General features: G+C 35.1%; 1 protein-coding gene across 1 annotated transcript; it reads left to right on the top strand.

Annotated features, from left to right (window-relative positions):
• The first annotated feature begins 483 nt into the window (after nt 1-483).
• On the top strand, nt 484-18166 carry LOC128095952 (zinc finger protein 708-like). Its single transcript, XM_052714936.1, has 5 exons — nt 484-672; nt 11686-11812; nt 12292-12387; nt 16174-16394; nt 16880-18166. Exons 1-5 carry the CDS (start codon nt 484-486, stop codon nt 18164-18166), a joined length of 1920 nt encoding a protein of 639 aa, XP_052570896.1.
• Nucleotides 18167-18905: the final 739 nt, after the last annotated feature.

Below are 18905 nucleotides of genomic sequence, written 5' to 3'. Positions count from 1 at the left end.
AATCCACAAATCTGGCTATGGATAATATAAAGCATACAGGAATAAATTTTTGCCAGATTAAAGTATGTGATAAATTCTTTGATTTCAATTCAAATATCATTCAGAATGATTCAAGTCACACTGCAGAAAAGAAACGATACAGATGTAATGATTGTGGAAAGTCCTATAGCAAACTTTCATACCTTCATATTCATCATAGAATCCATATGAGAGAGAACCCTTATAAATGTGAAGAATGTGGAAAATCCTTTAGGAAAAGTTTATCCCTTAAAGTTCACCACAGAATCCACGTGAGGAAGAAACCTTATAAATGTGATAAATGTAGAAAGCACTTTACTAGGTGCTCATCGCTTCATGTTCATCAGAGAATCCATACTGGAGAGAAACCTTATAAATGTGATGACTGTGGAAAGTCCTTTGTCCAGTCCTCCCATCTTCAATGTCATAGGAGAACCCATACTGGAGAGAAACCTTATAAATGTGATGAATGTGGAAAGTCCTTTGTTCAGTCCTCCAATCTTCAATGTCATAGGAGAATCCATACTGGAGAGAGACCTTATAAATGTGATGACTGTGGAAAGTACTTTAGGGATAGATCATCTCTTCATGTTCATCAGAGAATCCATACTGGAGAAAAACCTTATAAATGTGATGACTGTGGAAAGTCCTTTGGTAAGTCCTCCCATCTTCAATGTCATAGGAGAACCCATACTGGAGAGAAACCTTATAAATGTGATGAATGTGGAAAGTCCTTTATTAAGTCCTCCAATCTTCAATATCATAGGAGAATCCATACTGGAGAGAGACCTTATAAATGTGATGACTGTGGAAAGTACTTTAGGGATAGATCATCTCTTCATGTTCATCAGAGAATCCATACTGGAGAAAAATCTTATAAATGAATGAATGTGGAAAGTCCTTTGTTAACTCCTCCCATCTTCAATGTCATAGGAGAACCCATACTGGGGAGAAACCTTATAAATGTGATGAATGTGGAAAGTCATTTGTCATGTCCTCCAGTCTTCAATGTCATAGGAGAATCCATACTGGAGAAAAAATGTATAAATGTGATGAATGTGAAAAGCACTTTAGGCATGTTTCCTCTCTTCATGCTCATCATAAAATTCATACTAGAGACATACTATACAAATGTTAAAATGCATCAAATCATTTTCCCGTTGCTTTTCTGTTAATGATCATCACAGAACTTGTACCTAAATTAAGGCATATAAATGTAAAAAACGTGAAAATTCCTTTACCAAATCCCCAACACTTCTTTCTCTTCCCTGAACCCATACTAGAGAGAAACTTTACAAGTATGAAGCATGTGGAAAAGGAAAGCACCAGAAAACTCACAAGAAAGAAACAGAAAGAACTTCTCTAATAATTATCAGCTTTACTTTATTATCATATATTTTTCCAATAAAATTTTCTTCTAAATGTGTGGAATACACAAAATCTTTGATCAATATTCACTTTTTATACAATAAAACAAGTATCACTTTAGGAACCTCTACCCTTGAGGCAAATTTTGAAGTGTTTATTCAGAAGTAGACCCTATAATTACTAAATGCTTATTGAAAAAATATCTATGCATATTATTTAAACATCAGCTCATTAAGTACAAAGGGTTCTTGTTTGAAAATAATAAAGCAATGGCAATGTGAAACAGAATTCTTGCTAATAGATGATTATTGACTGCAATACAAAGTCAAAGTAACTACATAATAACTTTATGCAATTTGTTGAAGATGATGTTTTATTTTGTGTGATATTATTGTATTCTATATCACTTATATTTCCAGTATTTTAGATTTTGAAAAGTGTATATTAATGATTGTTTTAACCTCATTTTGATTCCTTGTTTTTATGAGTACAAATAAATGTATTATACCTTTGGTTTATTTATATTTGCCTTGATGAGTTGAATCTTCATTAAATATGAGGAAGGCATTATGAAGATTAGTTGTTACATAAATGTCAGTGCTAACAACAACATATCGTTTTAATTAAAACTAGATTTTATAGAAAACTATAACAGTAGAAATAATCAAATGCAAAGAGCAATATTATGAAGTCCAAAAAAAGGAGATAACAATTTATTATTTAAGTAAATTATGTCTCCATTTTCTCACTAAGATAGAATATTGCTTGATCCCCCTGGTTCTTACAATTCTTTCTTCCTCTATTCTTACTCATAGGAACTCACACTCTAAACCATCAACCAGGGAGACTACATGAGACCCTCACTCAGCCCTCTACATATATGTAACAATTCTGTAGTGTGTCTATTTGTCTAACTCTTAACAATGGGAGCAGAGTCTGTCCCTAATGCTTTGGTTGGCTCTTTGGAGCCTATTCCTCTTACTGGATTGCCTTGCTTCATGTAATTACATGGGGAGGTTGCTAGTCTTACAGCACATGATATGTCTGGTATGCTGATATGCATTGGAGGCTGGACCATTTCTTAATCGAGACAGAGGGGGAGTGCACTGGGGTGTGGAGGGAAATTGGGGAGGGAATTGGAAGAAAAGAGGGAGAGAAAACTGTGGTAAGAATATAAAATAATTAATAAATTATTAAGTTTTTAGAAAAGTAAAAAACGCCCGGGCAGTGCTGGCACACGCCTGTAGCTAGAGTTTTCCTGCCTGGCCCACAGTCAGGACAAATCTCTATCACCTGCCAGTCCCACAGTCGCTCAGACCCGACCAAGTAAACACAGACTTATATTGGTTACAAACTGTATGGCCGTGGCAGGCTTCTTGCTAACTGTTCTTACAGCTTAAATTAATCCATCTCCATTAATCTATACCTTGCCACATGGCTCGTGGCTTACTGGCATCTTCACATGCTGTTTCTCATCGTGGTGGCTGGCAGTGTCTCTCTGACTCAGTCTTCCACTTCCCAGCTTTATTCTCCTCCTTGTCCCGCCTACACTTCCTGCCTAGCCAATGGCCAATCAGTGTTTTAATTATTGACTAATCAGCAACACATTTGACATACAGGACATCCCACAGCACACGCCTTTAATCCCAGTACTTGGGAGGCAGAGGCAGGTGGATCTCTGTGAGTTTGAGGCCAGCCTGGGCTACAGAGTGAGTTCCAGGAAAGGCATAAAGCTACACCGAGAAACTCTGTCTTAAAAAACCAAAAAAAAAAGAAAAAAACATAAACATACAGGCAAAAATAAACATAAGATGCTGTTTGTACATTGACTACTGATGAGTCTCTGTGTAGGACAGTCAATCTCAACCTTCCTAATGCTGTGACATTTTAATACAGTTCTTCATTTTTTTAAAATTTATTTTTATTTATTTTGCAATACAATTCAGTTCTACATATCAGCCACGGATTCCCTTGTTCTCCCCCCTCCCGTCCCCCTCACCTTCCCCCCAACCCCCCCCATTCCCATCTCCTCCAGGGCAAAGCCTTCCCCACAGACTGAGGTCAACCTGGTAGACTCAGTCCAGGTAGGTCTAGTCCCCTCCTCCCAGGCCGAGCCAAACAATCCTGCATAGGCCCCAGGTTTCAAACAGCCAACTTATGCAATGAGCACAAGATCTGGTCCCACTGCCTGGATGCCTCCCAAACAGATCAAGCCAATCAACTGTCTCACCCATTCGGAGGGCCTGATCCAGTGGGGACCCTAAACTATAAAATTAATTTTCCTTCTATTTCATAAGTTTAACTTTGTTCCTGTTATGAATTCTAATGTACATATCTGATATTTCTGATGGTCTGTGATAACCCCTGTGAAAAGGTCATTGTATCCCCAAAATGATCATAACATACATGTTGAGAACTGTGGCTGTATGATTTCTATAAACTGATTATGTAGAGAGATATACATATGAGGAATAATAAGAAATATGTAAATTATTCATCAAATACTGTTAAGTGAATTTCAGGCTAGACATAAGGTAGCCTAATATTTTTTAACACATCTCCAAAGTTGGCAAAATGACTCTTCAAGTAATCTACATAAATACTTTTGCAACAGCTAAAATGGGTGTTCTGTTCAAGTTAATGTAAATGCTAAATCCCTGTGGCAGCTGAATTGCCTTTCATAAACTGTTTTGAGTTCAATAATATAAAGAAAAAATATCTGTATGTCACAAAAAAATCATCCACACCTTTAAACCTTCACATATTATTCATTTCAGAGTGAAAGTAATACAAATGCCCAGTGTGATCCAATGTAACTTTGAGACACAGGATCTTTTAACTACAGAACTTAAACCTGAAATATATCACACATACACATTCACAACAATTTTATTGAAGATTACTGTCTGTAGTGATATTGCTGGACCCCAAAGTTCAGGGTCTCAAGTGGGCACCCCAAGAACCTAGACTCCAGTCCAGTTGATGCAACAGCATGAGGATTTATTAAGCTTCTATATAGAAGGGTTCCTCTGCTCCCAAGAGCCAGAGTCGCATCTTACTGCAGCCCCATAAGGGCTTTTAAAGGAAAACCCCACAAAACCCACAAGATTACAATTGCCATACAATTTCATGGCCTGATCACAGTGTGATCACAGAATGGGTACAGTCACGTTCACATGCACATTCTTCCTGCAACCTCAAGGGGGGTATCAGGGCAGGAGTGGAGTTTACACACAGGTCACAGTGGTCCTTCCTGGAACACCTACAACTATCCCAGTCACAGTTGAGCACATCTCTTAACAGAAATCTTTTAACATTGTTATATTGTTACAGGGATGACTGAGTAGTGGCTGAGTCAGATTGCCTTGGAACTAGATTTTTAGTTTCTCATTTCCTGGTGCTTGAAGTTTCTCTCTTCCTGAGGTTTGGGGGTGTAAGCCTGAAGGGCTAGGGTCTTTCAGTATTGTGTTCCCCAAAATATTGTGTATTCTAATAAATTTATCTGGGGTCAGAGAAGAGACAGCCACTAGATACAGAGGCTAGAAAATGGTGGCACTCACGCCTTTTATCCTAGCATTCCAGAGACAGAAATCCCTCTGGATCTCTGTGAGTTCAAGACCACATTGGAAAGAACCAGGCATGGTGACACACACCTTTAAACCCAGGGTGTGAGTCTTTAATATCAGGGAGTGATGGTAGAAAGCAGAAAGATATAGGCTTGAGGACCAGGAACTAGAAGCATTTGGCCTGGTTAAGCATTTGGTCTGTTTAAGCATTCAGGCTTTGAGCAGCAATTCAGCTGCGACCCATTCAGGATGAGGACTCAGAGGCCTCCAGTTTGAGTAAACAAGACCAGCTGAGGATCTGGCGAGGTGAGGTAGCTGTGGCTTGTTTTGTCTCTCTGATATTCCAGTATTCAGCCCAATAACTGGCCTCAGGTTTGATTTTATTAATAAGAACTGTTAAGGTTCCTGCTACAATAGTCACTGTTTAATCATTTAACAGAATGATGTGGAGTATAATTTGAATAAATACTTATACTTGATATATTCTTAATGTCATAAAACTTCACAGAAAATTTCCTTAATCTTAGTACCTATCTCACATTGTAGAATATACCACGCTGATTTTAACAATGAGTCAATGTCATATTGGAGCTTAGAGTATTCCCAAGGGTAGGAGAAATGTTGTATTTATTACTAGAAATCAAACCACTCAAACACCAACAATTAGAGGTATATTCATAATGCAGGCTGCATTTATTCTGTAAGAAAACTTCTGTATTTCAAGTGGTATAAGAAGTAAATCTAGTGTGTTCTTTTCTTTGCCTGTTTTCCCATACTTTAAGGCAAAGTTTTGATTTTTGTCAATATACAAGTGAATACTTATACTATAAATAAAACTTCCCCCAATAAAAACATTAACGGAAAACTCAATAAGTAAAAGAAATACTGAGTTCTGTTACACAGAAAGATGACTCCAACAGAAACCTCAGAAAATTAAGTGCATGTAGTGTGTTCATGTGGTAGGTGTGTGTATACCTATACTATCATATGAAATCAAATAAGTTCCTGAGATATGAGGAAAATCATATCAAATGAAGAAAAGCTTATTTGAACCCTTGCCTGTGGTATTTCATTCCAAGGCTACCTGGCTCAATTTCTGTTGTTATGTTTGGTCCAGAATTTAATAGTTGATGGAGCACATGGAAAAAGACAACTCACCTTATGGATGCAGTGAGATCTATGCCGTCTACATGGAAAAAGCCTTTGAGGAGTCTTGATGTTACGATCCCAGTGTTAGCCCCTCCAATCTACAACCACTTTCATTTGTCACAGAAAAGCAGAAAAGGGATCTGCACCACCACTTCTCTCAGGTTATACTGCTGCCTCCCACTTTGTGACCCTCAATTGTGTCTATTCCATTTTATAATTTTCTGTTTTGTGTCTCTCAAATTTATCTCTATGTTCATAAAATATATGATCATTCTACTCTGATTATTAATATTTTTGTTAGCTTATTTTTGCACAGACTTCTTTTTCCTCAAAACAGCTGTGATATCATCAATCTGTTTTAGGGTCCAGTGGTGTTGTGTGGTTTCTCTCATGCAATGCCAGTTTTTCTATGAGTATGGATTTTGTGAACATTGTTAGACTTCTTTAATGACCATGACTGGAGAGTGTGTGAAACACAGCCAATATCCACTGACTTTTCCTAACTTATGCTGTCCTCTCTGTTTCTAATGCTTACATTGTGAATTGGGTATGATCTGGATTAAGGAATTCATCTTCAAAGACTTGAATCAAAATGGAGGGTTGTTCACAAGATAACAGCTATTAGAGATCACAACTATGCAGGTAAGCAGAGGGCTGTGGAAGCACAATAATTAAACAGTACAGAATAGTGTATGGAGCTTCTGTTTTATTAATGTTGTGTGTATACATGTTTGTGTGGTGTATGTATGTTTCTGTGTTGTAGATCCTTAACACAGTGTGAAGGAAGTTAGCTCTGTCCTTATAAAACTTTGGTAACGTATAACAAATGACTTTGTCACATGTTAAGGAGAAGTACCATTATGGAACAAGTTATGTCAATCATAATGGGGCTTCCCAAATGTGTCAATTAAGTGGAGTAGTTGAGTATTAAGGTGCAAGGAACTGGTGGGTTTCTATGCTGAAGTACAGGCTTGAATAATGTAAGATTCTCCTCACTGCATACCTGCTTTGTCATGTGTCTGACTTTAATCAAATGCAAACTTGTTTATGTGTAGGCATGGAGGCATATTGTTCCCTTTTATTAAAATTTCAAGTAAAGTTCACAGTACTTTCCATTTCCAATATATCCTAAACCAGTTCAGATGACTTTTTTCCTTTCCTCAGAACTGTAATATTTGGAGCCATCAATAAAATGAAACTTAAATGATAAAGGGAGGAAGAATTCATGAGGAATAGATTATTCCTGTCTTAGAAAGGACTTATAATTGCAGGTTGACTGAGATAGAGATCCAAGTTTATTAGGAGAAAAGAGGCAGCAATTAACTCAAGCGTAGTGAAACATATGTTTGTCATGCTCTCAGACTGTTTCATTGCCTTATGACAATGAATGGAAATTTGTTAATTTCAGTAAAACACAGCCAGTCAAATTGTACCAAACATATATTCTTCTTGATTTTAATTTATAAATCTTTGGTATAGAACCTCGTGGAAAAAGCATGATTAAAGAAGGTATCTTTTCATTGACCACACAGATTCTACACCTATTCTCTGTGAGTCTCATGCACCCTTTGTGGGTATAAAATTCACACTGTGGAATCAGAGACTGATGATAACATGCATCTTATAACTGTGCAATCCAGATAATCAGATATGTCTTGGAGGAAACTGTTACTTTGCATGCAGTTATGAAATAAATTTCTGGGAAAATACAGGCAAAATAACATAGTTGTAATTTGTTATTCTTGCTGTAAGGAGAAGCATGTGACTTTTTTATCAATGTGCTTCTCTTTATTTCTCTAAATAGATTTAATTCTACTCCAAGTTTTATTTCCTTCCTCCTACTCTGGGTTCCAGTCTGTGTTCTTTCTGCTGAGTGTTCACATACATATCTGGATTGTGGTAAGAGCTTTATTCATTTATGAAGGAGGTGGTTATGCTGCAGAATTTCCTATCCAAAGAAAGTCATTGCTTCTTCTTCAGTTTAGGAATAATTTCTCTTTAATCCTGTTTAGGACTTTTAAAATTATGACTTGCTTATGAGAGGAATTGGTGTTTATTAGAATCCTATTGAAAAAATCTGCATAGGTTGTAGTAACTAAAAACTCAATATTAACATTTGAACAACACAATGGAGTTCCTCTGCATTCTTCATTTCTGCACAGAGACACGCATTTCATACAACCCTGATTCTAGTATATACCTTATCTTCATGCAAGCAAAAGATAAAAAAGTAAATTTTTGCCTAGTTACTTACAAATATTAATGGGTGTTTGAGTAATTACTTTCCATTCATGTAGAAAACAGAAATAAGCTGAGTATGTTTATAGATTTCTACATAGTCAATGTCACTTCCAGGGAGCATTCCGTTCATTCCTTTTGAAATTAAATTAATGAAATCTTGTTTTGCAAAGCAGCCTTAAATATGAAGAGATTTTTGTAGCCATCATTATTTTTTAAATTGCCAACAAAACAATGATGTTAGAGAATGGAATTTAGTTTTCTTCACTAAAATCTTAAAGTATTAGAGGGTTCCAGAGAACTCACATATTGGAAAGAATATCACCTGGTTCTTCTCAGTTTTTTCACCCTTTGTTACTTAACAGTGACCCTGGGTGAAGTAATATCACTGTGAAAATAAATTTGTGAAAAGTTTTAATCTTGAGTCTCATTGCACAGTTTCATAATCTTAGTATTATAAATTGTATTACTGTAACCAATGGGAAAAGTCAGTGGAGACTTTAGAGGGAAATGCGTTGCCTTCATGATTGTTGAACACAAGCAATTAGTTTTTTAACCCAGTTTTGTCTGAGACTACCCCACAGGTGCTGTCTGTTTTCCTCCATGGAAACCTCATTTGCTTTAATCACCAACCCCAGAGAAAGAGAATGCAAGGGCTCTTAATGCGTATCAATGTCAACTGTGTTCAGCCTCAATTGAAAGACCAACCTGACTCTGCTAGCTCCAGCATGTCAATTTAACATGTAGCCAGGTCTGTATTTAAGTCAGTCATGATGCAGGCCATACAGTCAACCAACCAGAATGCATGAAAGTAGAACCTTCAGTTTTGTCTGCCTCTGGGAGCTCATGTTCTTCTACATTTCTGCTATGTTATAGTACACAGTGTGAGCTTTTTGATCCTTCCTTCTAGTCTCTTAGCATGGTAGAAAATATAAAAAGCTGTTCTTGCTTTGAAACCCAAAATATTGTCAGGAAGGTGAAATTTTGAGATAAAGTCTTCTAAGAGGATCCAGAAGGAAAGACAAAGAGTGATGGCTTTTTCTCAGGTAAATGTGTGTATGGAGGTGAGATTTGTTGCCTGTTCACCTACAAATGCTTTTTTTGTGGTGATTCCAAACGTTTACATTACCTCTCAATTTTTACAAGGCTTTTTTTTCTGATGCATTTGTCAAGGTAAAGTTTTTTTTGAATGCATGTCACATGAGTGTGTACTGCTCTCCACTGTTTTCTCACTTATTTTTCAAAATAAATTCTCTGCATTAATGCATAGTATAAACATTTAATATACAAAATTACATGCATACCCATGTCCTACTGAAAATGGAATTGATTCATCTTATGTGAATGTGAAAGAAACCATGTTCCCTGTTCCTTTTCCCAGGGATATTTTTGCTCAATATAGACTGTTCCAAGAAAGAGGCACTATGAAAGGTGGAATGTCTTCATGTCAAAGGATAATGTTTAGAGTATTAATTCTATGAAACACATACTGCATTTTATACTAAGTTGAAGTGTTTAAATGCAATGGTAACATCCAAATGGAGTTTGCCAGTCATAAGGTGGTATGAAATTATCCTATCAGGCAAGATTTCTTCTGTTTACTGTACTGTTTTGTAAGTAAATCCAGAGTCTATTCCATCATTTCTCTTTCCTAGCTACTAACCTTACAGTGAACTTTCAATGCCCTTCTGTTGTGCTGACATCTGCTAACAATCATTCCCCTGGGAGCTGATGCAATATTACATCCTATAGTTATATAGTACATTTTTTGAACAAATGAACTGAGGGAGAACTAGATGGCAAAGTGTACTTACAATTATGTAGATTCCACACACAAAGTTTCAACAAGGAAAATTTAGGTGGTTGGAATTGAAGTGTCTTCATTAACAACCAAAAGGATTAAACTGGGTGCAGAGATGTCATTATTTATTTATTTATTTATTTTTATTTTATTTTTTAGGTTTTTTGAGACAGGGTTTCTCTGTGCAGCTTTAGCACCTTTCCTGGATCTCACGCTGTAGACCAGGCTGGCCTCGAACTCACAAAGATCCGCCTGCCTCTGCCTCCCAAGTGCTGGGATTAAAGGCGTGCGCCACCACCGCCTGGCTATTTATATACAGCAATTGCAAGTGAATCCAAACAAATCACATTCACTGTTTAAAATAAACTTAAATGGGAATCTCAACATTTCTGTCACTGTAAAACTGTGAAATAGTGGAATTTTAGAATGAAACCTAGAAAGTATAAGGAATGCCTCATTGGAGACATTGGAGAGGTAACATTTCCCAGCTGTGCCTTGGGTGTAGCTAAGTATATTACTTACTCAGTGTGAGAAATAATTTCAGCTGTGGCTACCCCCCAGATTCCACCCACTATTTTATAGATAGAGTTGTCAGTTATTTTTTATTGATTGATCTCAGGGAATGGAATGTGAGGAAGGGGTCACTAGAACTTCTTACAGCTGTGTTAAAATGTAATTCAAAATGCTTGTGAAAAGTTTAAAGCAGGGCAGTGAAACCTCATACCAGGTTGTAGAGATTTCCATGATCTGAAGGAATAATGGACCCTCACAAAGCAGGAAAAGAGAAACTAAGTTTTGATCTGTTTGTAAAAGTTTATGGTTTTTGCATCTCTGGTGTGTCCCAAGTCATTGATTGGGGACATTTTATACCTGCTTTCTGATTTCTGTGTGTGCTATCAGGGAATGTGGGTGCTGCTGCCTTTGCATACAGAATTGTGTCAGAAAGGTTAAATTTTAAGATGAACTTTCTGACAGGATCCATAAAGATGGTTAAGGACAGATGGCATGATCTCAGGTAAATTCTTGCACGAGGATGGGACAGGTTGACAGTCCACACTTAAATCCTTCATTTGTGGAACTCTCAATCTTCACTACAGTTCCTCAGTGTAAGAAAATTATATATTTATGTTTTATTATATTTTTAATATAAATTTTTTATTATCACTGTCATTTCTGTTCTGCATCCTGCTTTCCACTCTTTCATGCTTCTTTTAATTTCCAGTATGACTTATTTACTTTCAGTTTATGACCTGAAATATTTACAAATTTTCTGATATTAGAGATGAATTTTGAAACTCAATTCCTACTGAGGACAACTTCAGACATTATTTATCTCTGAGAAAAGGCAGATATTTCATGAAATGTTTAGATATTGGGCACTTTGATCTCATGAAAAAGTCACAGCATCCTCCCTCTTAATATATAACTTTTGAGAATTGCAGATTGTTTACTGATAACACAGAACATTCTTTAGTTAACCACTGTTTTCTGGGCAAATAAGAACTCAAACCATCATAACTAAGAAAAGTTAAATTTTCACTTCAGAGTTCATTGATGTTCAAAGATGTGGCCATCCATTTCTCCAAGGAGGAATGGGAATGCCTGGACACATCTCAGAGGGATTTGTACAGAGAGGTCATGTTGGACAACTACAGCAACCTGGTTTCTGTAGGTGAGAATAAATTCTTTCATCATTGCTGCTTACCCCTCAGAATGTCTACCAATTTTTGTTAGTATTTTGAATTTTTTTCTATTCATGAATCTGAGTTCCCAATTATTCCTAGGTATTGGTGAGTGTAATATGTACAAAAATGTTCTTATTCTAAATGGTGTTTTAATTTAGCAAATACTCCCATCAATCCCATATGTTTTTTTTGTTGGCAGACACTCCACAGCAATAATGTTTGAATGGAGTTTGACTACAATAGTTTTATTTTTGTAATGGTGTAATATAAGGAAAGTTTAATGTATACAAAATTATAATAATGAATTTCTTAAAACGCTACAACACCTGTCAAATATGGACTAATAAGACTTCATTTCTGAGTTTTTCCTTGTGTACCTTCATATCCACTGAGTACAAGCCTGTGTTAGAACCAAACTCTTTCCCCCATAATGTAAATAAATTATCATGCCTCTCCTAATTCACAGGCCTTTCTGTATCAAAACCAGAGCTAGTCACCTGCCTTGAACAGAACAAAGAACCCTGGATCATGAACATAGAGGAAGCAAAAGGTAGAGAACCAGGTAAGGTGGAGGAAAACAATGGTTTAGGTATAAAATACAAAACAAAAAACAAACCATAACTGCAGTGGAATTAGCCCAGCTCCTCACTCAAAGTGATACCTGAGAATTACATTTGGAATTGTGTACTTGGATCTAGGACACAGAAAATTTTACATGATTTTCCCTCATTTCATCAGAAGAGTGATTAGATGAAATTTAGTATACCAATAGCAATTTCAAAATGTATGTGGGGCTTTATCTTGTATTCCGATAAATGTCTGAATCTTTCTCCTGATTGTCAGGGATGCTAAGGTTTTTTTTTTTTAATTTTTTTAACTTTTTTTTTTTTTTTGGTTTTTCGAGACAGGGTTTCTCTGTGTAGCTTTGCGCATTTTCCTGGAACTCACTTGGTAGCCCAGGCTGGCCTTGAACTCACAGAGATCTGCCTGGCTCTGCTTCCCGAGTGCTGGGATTAAAGGCATGTGCCACCACTGCACAGCTTTTTTAACATTTTTGTATTATATCTGGATCTATATAGTTTTCTTTCTTTTAGCTCCTTGCATACCATCCCTGTATTATCCTAACCCAAAGTCATGATTCCTGCACCACGTCTCATTCTCCTAATTAAAGAACAGAAAATACATTTAAAAAAATCAAGGAACATTTGGGCTGGCCAACTGTTTCTGAACACAAGACTTTGAATATGATTGATATACCCTGGTGTACCTCATTGAAAAACCAATTTTCTTAACTCCTGGAAGCTAAGGGCTGCACATACATTCTTGTCACAAAATTGAGACTTTAGAAACTGAGATTTTGTCTGACTTGGGCTTCTGTGGGGTTTGTTCTTGCTGTCACACACTTGGTAATTGTATGGCCCATTATTCCTATGATATTTGTAAATTTCTTCCTTAAAATCATTTACCATTTCTTGCTCTATGTTCTCTCTGCATGTATTTATTAATAGGTACCTGAACCCTGATGCAAGGGTTAAGATGAAAGAATTCCAGATAGGACTTAGTTCTCCAAAATTTCCATATTAAGCTTCTCTAGTGAAGTATGAGTGATGCACAAATCTATTGGTATAGCAATATAGCATTAGTTTATTGCCATGTTCATTAAGCACAATAATAATATTTTTTTATCTTGAGCCCATGACCAATTTGGCTGCACTAACAGTGTCAGGTATGGGTTCAAACAATGGAGTTAAATTTAAGACAATCAAATGCTGGTTAGTGATTGCCAACAAAAATGTGGTAATTTTGTGCATTTCTTTCAGGCCAGTGAGAATATGCAGTCACATGGTTCATAATGAGGAAAGACTGATGAGTACTTTTCTCCTCATGTAGCATATATAATACCTTGTGACACCTGTATTTCAGTTGGGTTGAAGTGTTCTGTTGAACACATGTTTAATATCTTATCATTCAGTGTTTTAAATATGTGAGACTTTTTATTGGGTTTTGACAATTATTACAAAATGATACCTGCTATGTTTGGGAATAACACCAGAAAACAATGTAACCCATTAATTGTACAGGAGGCTTTATTTGTAGTCACACCATTTCAGGTTTGGGTATTGGCTACACCATCATATAGTAAAGACATTTAAATTGTTTTTAGATATACACATGTTTTAACAAACTTTACAGAAATACAGTTGTCTATGTTTCTTCAAAAGATTTCTCTGTGGCCCAGAGACATAAAAATAATTTCATACAAATCTGATTACCAGAGTTCAACCACCAGGACACAGACAGTGGAAAGATTTTTCTGAAAACTACCATCTAATCAAATGCATGCCACATATATAGTCAATAAATATATAAATATATTTTTATGATTATCAAGAAAAGGATTGTAATCTTAGTTATTTCTCTTTGTATTTGCTATTCTACACTACTCTATCATCACTTTCATGACTTAATACTGTTATAATTTCTCCTTCTTTTTAACAATACTGTTTTTAATTATCCCTTTTTTGGAAAAAAAACCCCTACATCCCCATTGACTCCATGCTAGTTATCTAAACACTATAGAAAACACAGAGACCAAAATCTTAAAAGCTAGCATCCTCCGGGCTGTGGTAGAGCATGCCTTTAATCCCAGCACTTGGGAGGCAGAGCCATGTGGATCTCTGTGAGTTTGAGTCCAGCCTGAACTACCAAGTGTGTTCCAGGAAAGGTACAAAGCTACACAGAGAAACCCTGTCTGGAAAAAAATGCTAGAATCAACAAGTTTGTGATAATATACACTACTTGTCTTTCTGGGTTAATTCACTTAGGATAATTATTTTCAGTTCTACTCATTTACCTAATCTATATTATCAAAAACAAATGAATGAATTTCTTAGCATAGAACCTAACAAAGATAAATCATATGACATAAATAAGTTATTATGTCACATGTTCTGAAATTGAATACAAGGAACAGTAAAAAAAAAAAAAACACTCAACTTAAGAAAACCAGATTGATTCAGGACAGAATCCTACCAGAACATTTTAGAAAAAGTAACACTAATCCAAAATTACAATTATATGACAAAATGGAAAATTTCTATTTCAAGAATACATCAAAATAATTATCTACTAAGATCAATTGGAAAAATAAAAGATACATCCTCTCTCCATACCTGTTCTATGTTCTGATTGAAGTGTTAAGTGTCAGTCTAAGATAATATGAAGCTCAAGGGATTACAGAAAGGAAAAAAAAGTCATAGTATCCTTATTACACATAATATTTATTTTATACCAAAAAAATTAAATTAAGATTCTAATGGGTGGTGCTAAGGTTATTGCTAGTTTCTTCTTCACCTTTTGTACTGACTTTCCTTCCATCATAACTGAAGAACTCTTCTGAATTTCTGATTTCCAGTTCATAGTGTCCCTCTATATCAAATCTCTAATCAAATAATAATAGACACCTAATGAATACTGTGACAAGGAGAGGTACGATCTGCCATAGATTATCATTATTATTGCTTGTCTAGTACAAAGTGGTGAGACCTGAAATGATATAATCATTAACAATAAAACTGCATTAACATTCTGAAGTTTTATATATATATATATATACATATATATATATATATATGAAAATATATGTATAAATACATAAGAGCAACAATTAGCAAATGGAGCTTATATTATTAATTTGAGGATATGGGAAGAGTTGGAGGGAAAGTGCCTGGGATAACCTTGAAATGAAATGATATAATATCTGAAAAAAATGAAAGTCCTATGGAATTATCAATGTGATTGTGGAAATTTTGAAACATTCTCTCCTCAGGTCCATAAAGCTCTGTGGACCTGACAGGCATATTAGTTTTTCATGATCTTTTTATTGTTTTCCTTTTAGTAATGACTCACTTTCAATAACTACACATTAACATGTATTAATAATCATTAATTATAGAGAATCTATATATGATATTTTATCCTTTATATATTAGGAAAGGATATTTTTACCTAAATTGATAATGCAATTTCCAAGTGAACAGAATATTTTTAATAATGGCTAATACTTTAATTTCATATTCTAACAATGATGATTACAGTTGTTTGTTACATGACATTTTTAAAGAGAACCCTGTCAAATTTTACATATTATAAAATACTATTTTATGAAATGACCTTCTCCATGTTCACCATGTTTGAACATTTGTTTCTTTATGGAATAAGTCCTGAAGGTTTATGATTCATCTTTTTGCTACAGTCCACATATTGTTGTCATTTTATGTATAAGTTTCTATGTTATTTTTGGCTAATTCTATATACTTAGATAATAATTGCCTTTCATTTCCTACAGCTTTGCTTTGTTATCCCTTTCAAGAGATGCTTCCAAAAGAGCACACAGAGGATACTTACCAAAAAGAAATATCAGGGCTATTTGTAAGTACTAATCTTAGTGAATTACACATAAGAAAGTTCTGGGCATGTAGATCTGTCAATGATGCACCAGAATTATGTACTGTTGGAAATGATCTTCATGAAGCACACATCACTGGCATTTCTGACAGAAAAGATGAAGTTTCCCCCAAAAACCTCACTCTGCATCATTTCCATTCAGATCTTGCAATATTTATTCAAATACTCAAAATGACTCATGCCACATTGAAGGGAAAACACCAAAATCCATAGTGTGTAGACAGTACTTCAGACAACCTTCAAAATTTGGAGAGAATCCAAGATTTCGTGTTGGACAAAAATATAAGAAATTTGGGAGGAGTTATAGGAGATTCTCAGACTTCTTTAGAATTATTGTGGTTCATACTGGAGAAAAACTGTGCAAATATAAAATATGTGTAAAATTGTTTTCTAAGTTATTAGTACTTAAGGAGCATTATAAAATCCATATGACAAAAGAATCATACAAATGTCCAGAGCCAGACATGTTCCTTTCACATGCATCTAAATATAGAGCTTATTGTAAAATTCACACTGAAGAGAATGCTTTCTAATGTACAGAGTATGCTAAGTCCATTGCCCATGGGTTTTCTTTTCATTTTCCTCAGAGAACCAATACTGGAGAAAAACCTTTTATATGTGAAGCATGTGGCAAGTCTTTTACATGGAGTTCATCACTTCATATTCATCAGAGGATCCATACTGGAGAGAAACCTTATAAATGTAAAGAATTTAGCAAGTCATTTAATCAGGCCTCAACTTTTATAGTTCATCAGATTATCCACACTGGAGATAAATCTTACAAATGTAATATCTGTGGCAAGTCATTTACTCACATATCAACACTTCAAATTCATAAAAGAATACACACTGGATTGAAGCCTTACAAATGTAAAGAATGTGGAAAGTACTTTACCAAAGGCTCAAAACTAAAATTTCATCAAAGAATACACACTGGAGATAAACCTTATAAATGTAATGAGTGTGGAAAGTCCTTTATTGTTAGCTCATATCTTAAAGTTCATCAAAGAATACATACTGGAGAAAAACCTTACAAATGTTCAGATTGTGAAAAGTCCTTTACTGATAGCTCAACACTTCAAATTCATAAAAGAATCCATACGGGAGTGAAGCCCTACAAATGTAAAGAATGTGAAAAGTCCTTTACCAGATGCTCAACACTAAAAGTTCATCAAAGAATACACACTGGAGAAAAACCTTACAAATGTTCAGATTGTGGAAAGTCCTTTACTGATAGCTCAAAACTTCAAATTCATAAAAGAATACATACGGGAGTGAAGCCTTACAAATGTAAAGAATGTGAAAAGTCCTTTACCAGTGGCTCATCACTAAAAGTTCATCAAAGAATACACACTGGAGAGAAACCTTACAAATGTAATGTGTGTGGAAAGTCTTTTATTCAGAGCTCAACACTAAAATATCATCAAAGAATACACACTGGAGAGAAACCTTACAAATGTAAAGAATGTGGCAAGTCCTTTAACAATGCATCAAATTTTCAAGCTCACCAGAGGATCCACACTGGAGATAAACCTTACAAATGTAAAGAATGTGGAAAATCCTTTACTGCAAACTCAACATTTAAAGTTCATCAAAGAATACACACTGGAGAGAAACCATACAAATGTAAAGACTGTGGCAAGTCCTTTACGAATACATCAAATTTTCAAGCTCACCAGAGGATCCATACTGGAGATAAACCTTACAAATGCAAAGAATGTGGAAAGTGTTTTAGGACAGACTCACACCTACAAAGGCATCACAAAATACACACAGGAGAGAAAATTTGCAGAAGAAAAGAATGTGACAAATCCTTTCCTGGAGCCCCAACACTTCAAGTTTATCAGAGAATCCATAATGGAGAAGAAAGTTAATATACAGATTGTGACAAGTTTTTTGTCCATGATTAATATGTTCAAGGCCACTAAAGACACATTGAATGCAGAACCCTTAAAATTATAATTAGTGTGTTATGTACTTTTCCTGTGTATCATCTCTGCAAAAACTCATCAAAACCATACACTAGAGAAAGCTTAACAAATACAAAGCATGTATAATAACATTACCTGGGTACTTAAATCTTAAAAAATCATCACAGTGCATACTAGAGAGAACCCAAACAATATTAAGAAAGTAGCAAGTGTTATGGAGTCCTCAGATATTGAAGCCTAACAGAATATCACTAATGGGAAGAACTTTAACAAATGTACAGAATTTTTTAAAAAATTCTTTACAAGAAGCTCAAAACTTAGAGCATGCCAGAAAATTCATGAAAGTAACAAATTCAATTGGTAATTATTGCCCCAGTACTCATATAATAGAAGGGTTCTTCATAATGTCAGTAGTGGAAGGAAACCTTTAGCAAATATTCAAACCTTACTCAATGTCAGATGAGTGAACTCAGGAAGCCCTATTCTTAGTGTGATTTTACAAATATTTTATCAAGAAATAAAATTTATGTTGACATAAAATTTCCATGGAAACCTATCTACATATATAGCAATGTATTAAACAAAATTACACAGAAATCATATATTTTAATGATATAGGATTAATTTGACAATAGATAAAGGTAATAATAATTTAAAATGTGAAGACTTAATGTATGACAGG

Source organism: Peromyscus californicus, unplaced genomic scaffold (assembly GCF_007827085.1).
Source record: "Peromyscus californicus insignis strain IS unplaced genomic scaffold, ASM782708v3 Scaffold_53__1_contigs__length_281908, whole genome shotgun sequence".
NCBI lineage: Eukaryota > Metazoa > Chordata > Mammalia > Rodentia > Cricetidae > Peromyscus > Peromyscus californicus.
Note: the sequence above shows the minus strand (reverse complement) of the source record. Positions and strands in the feature narration are given on the sequence as shown.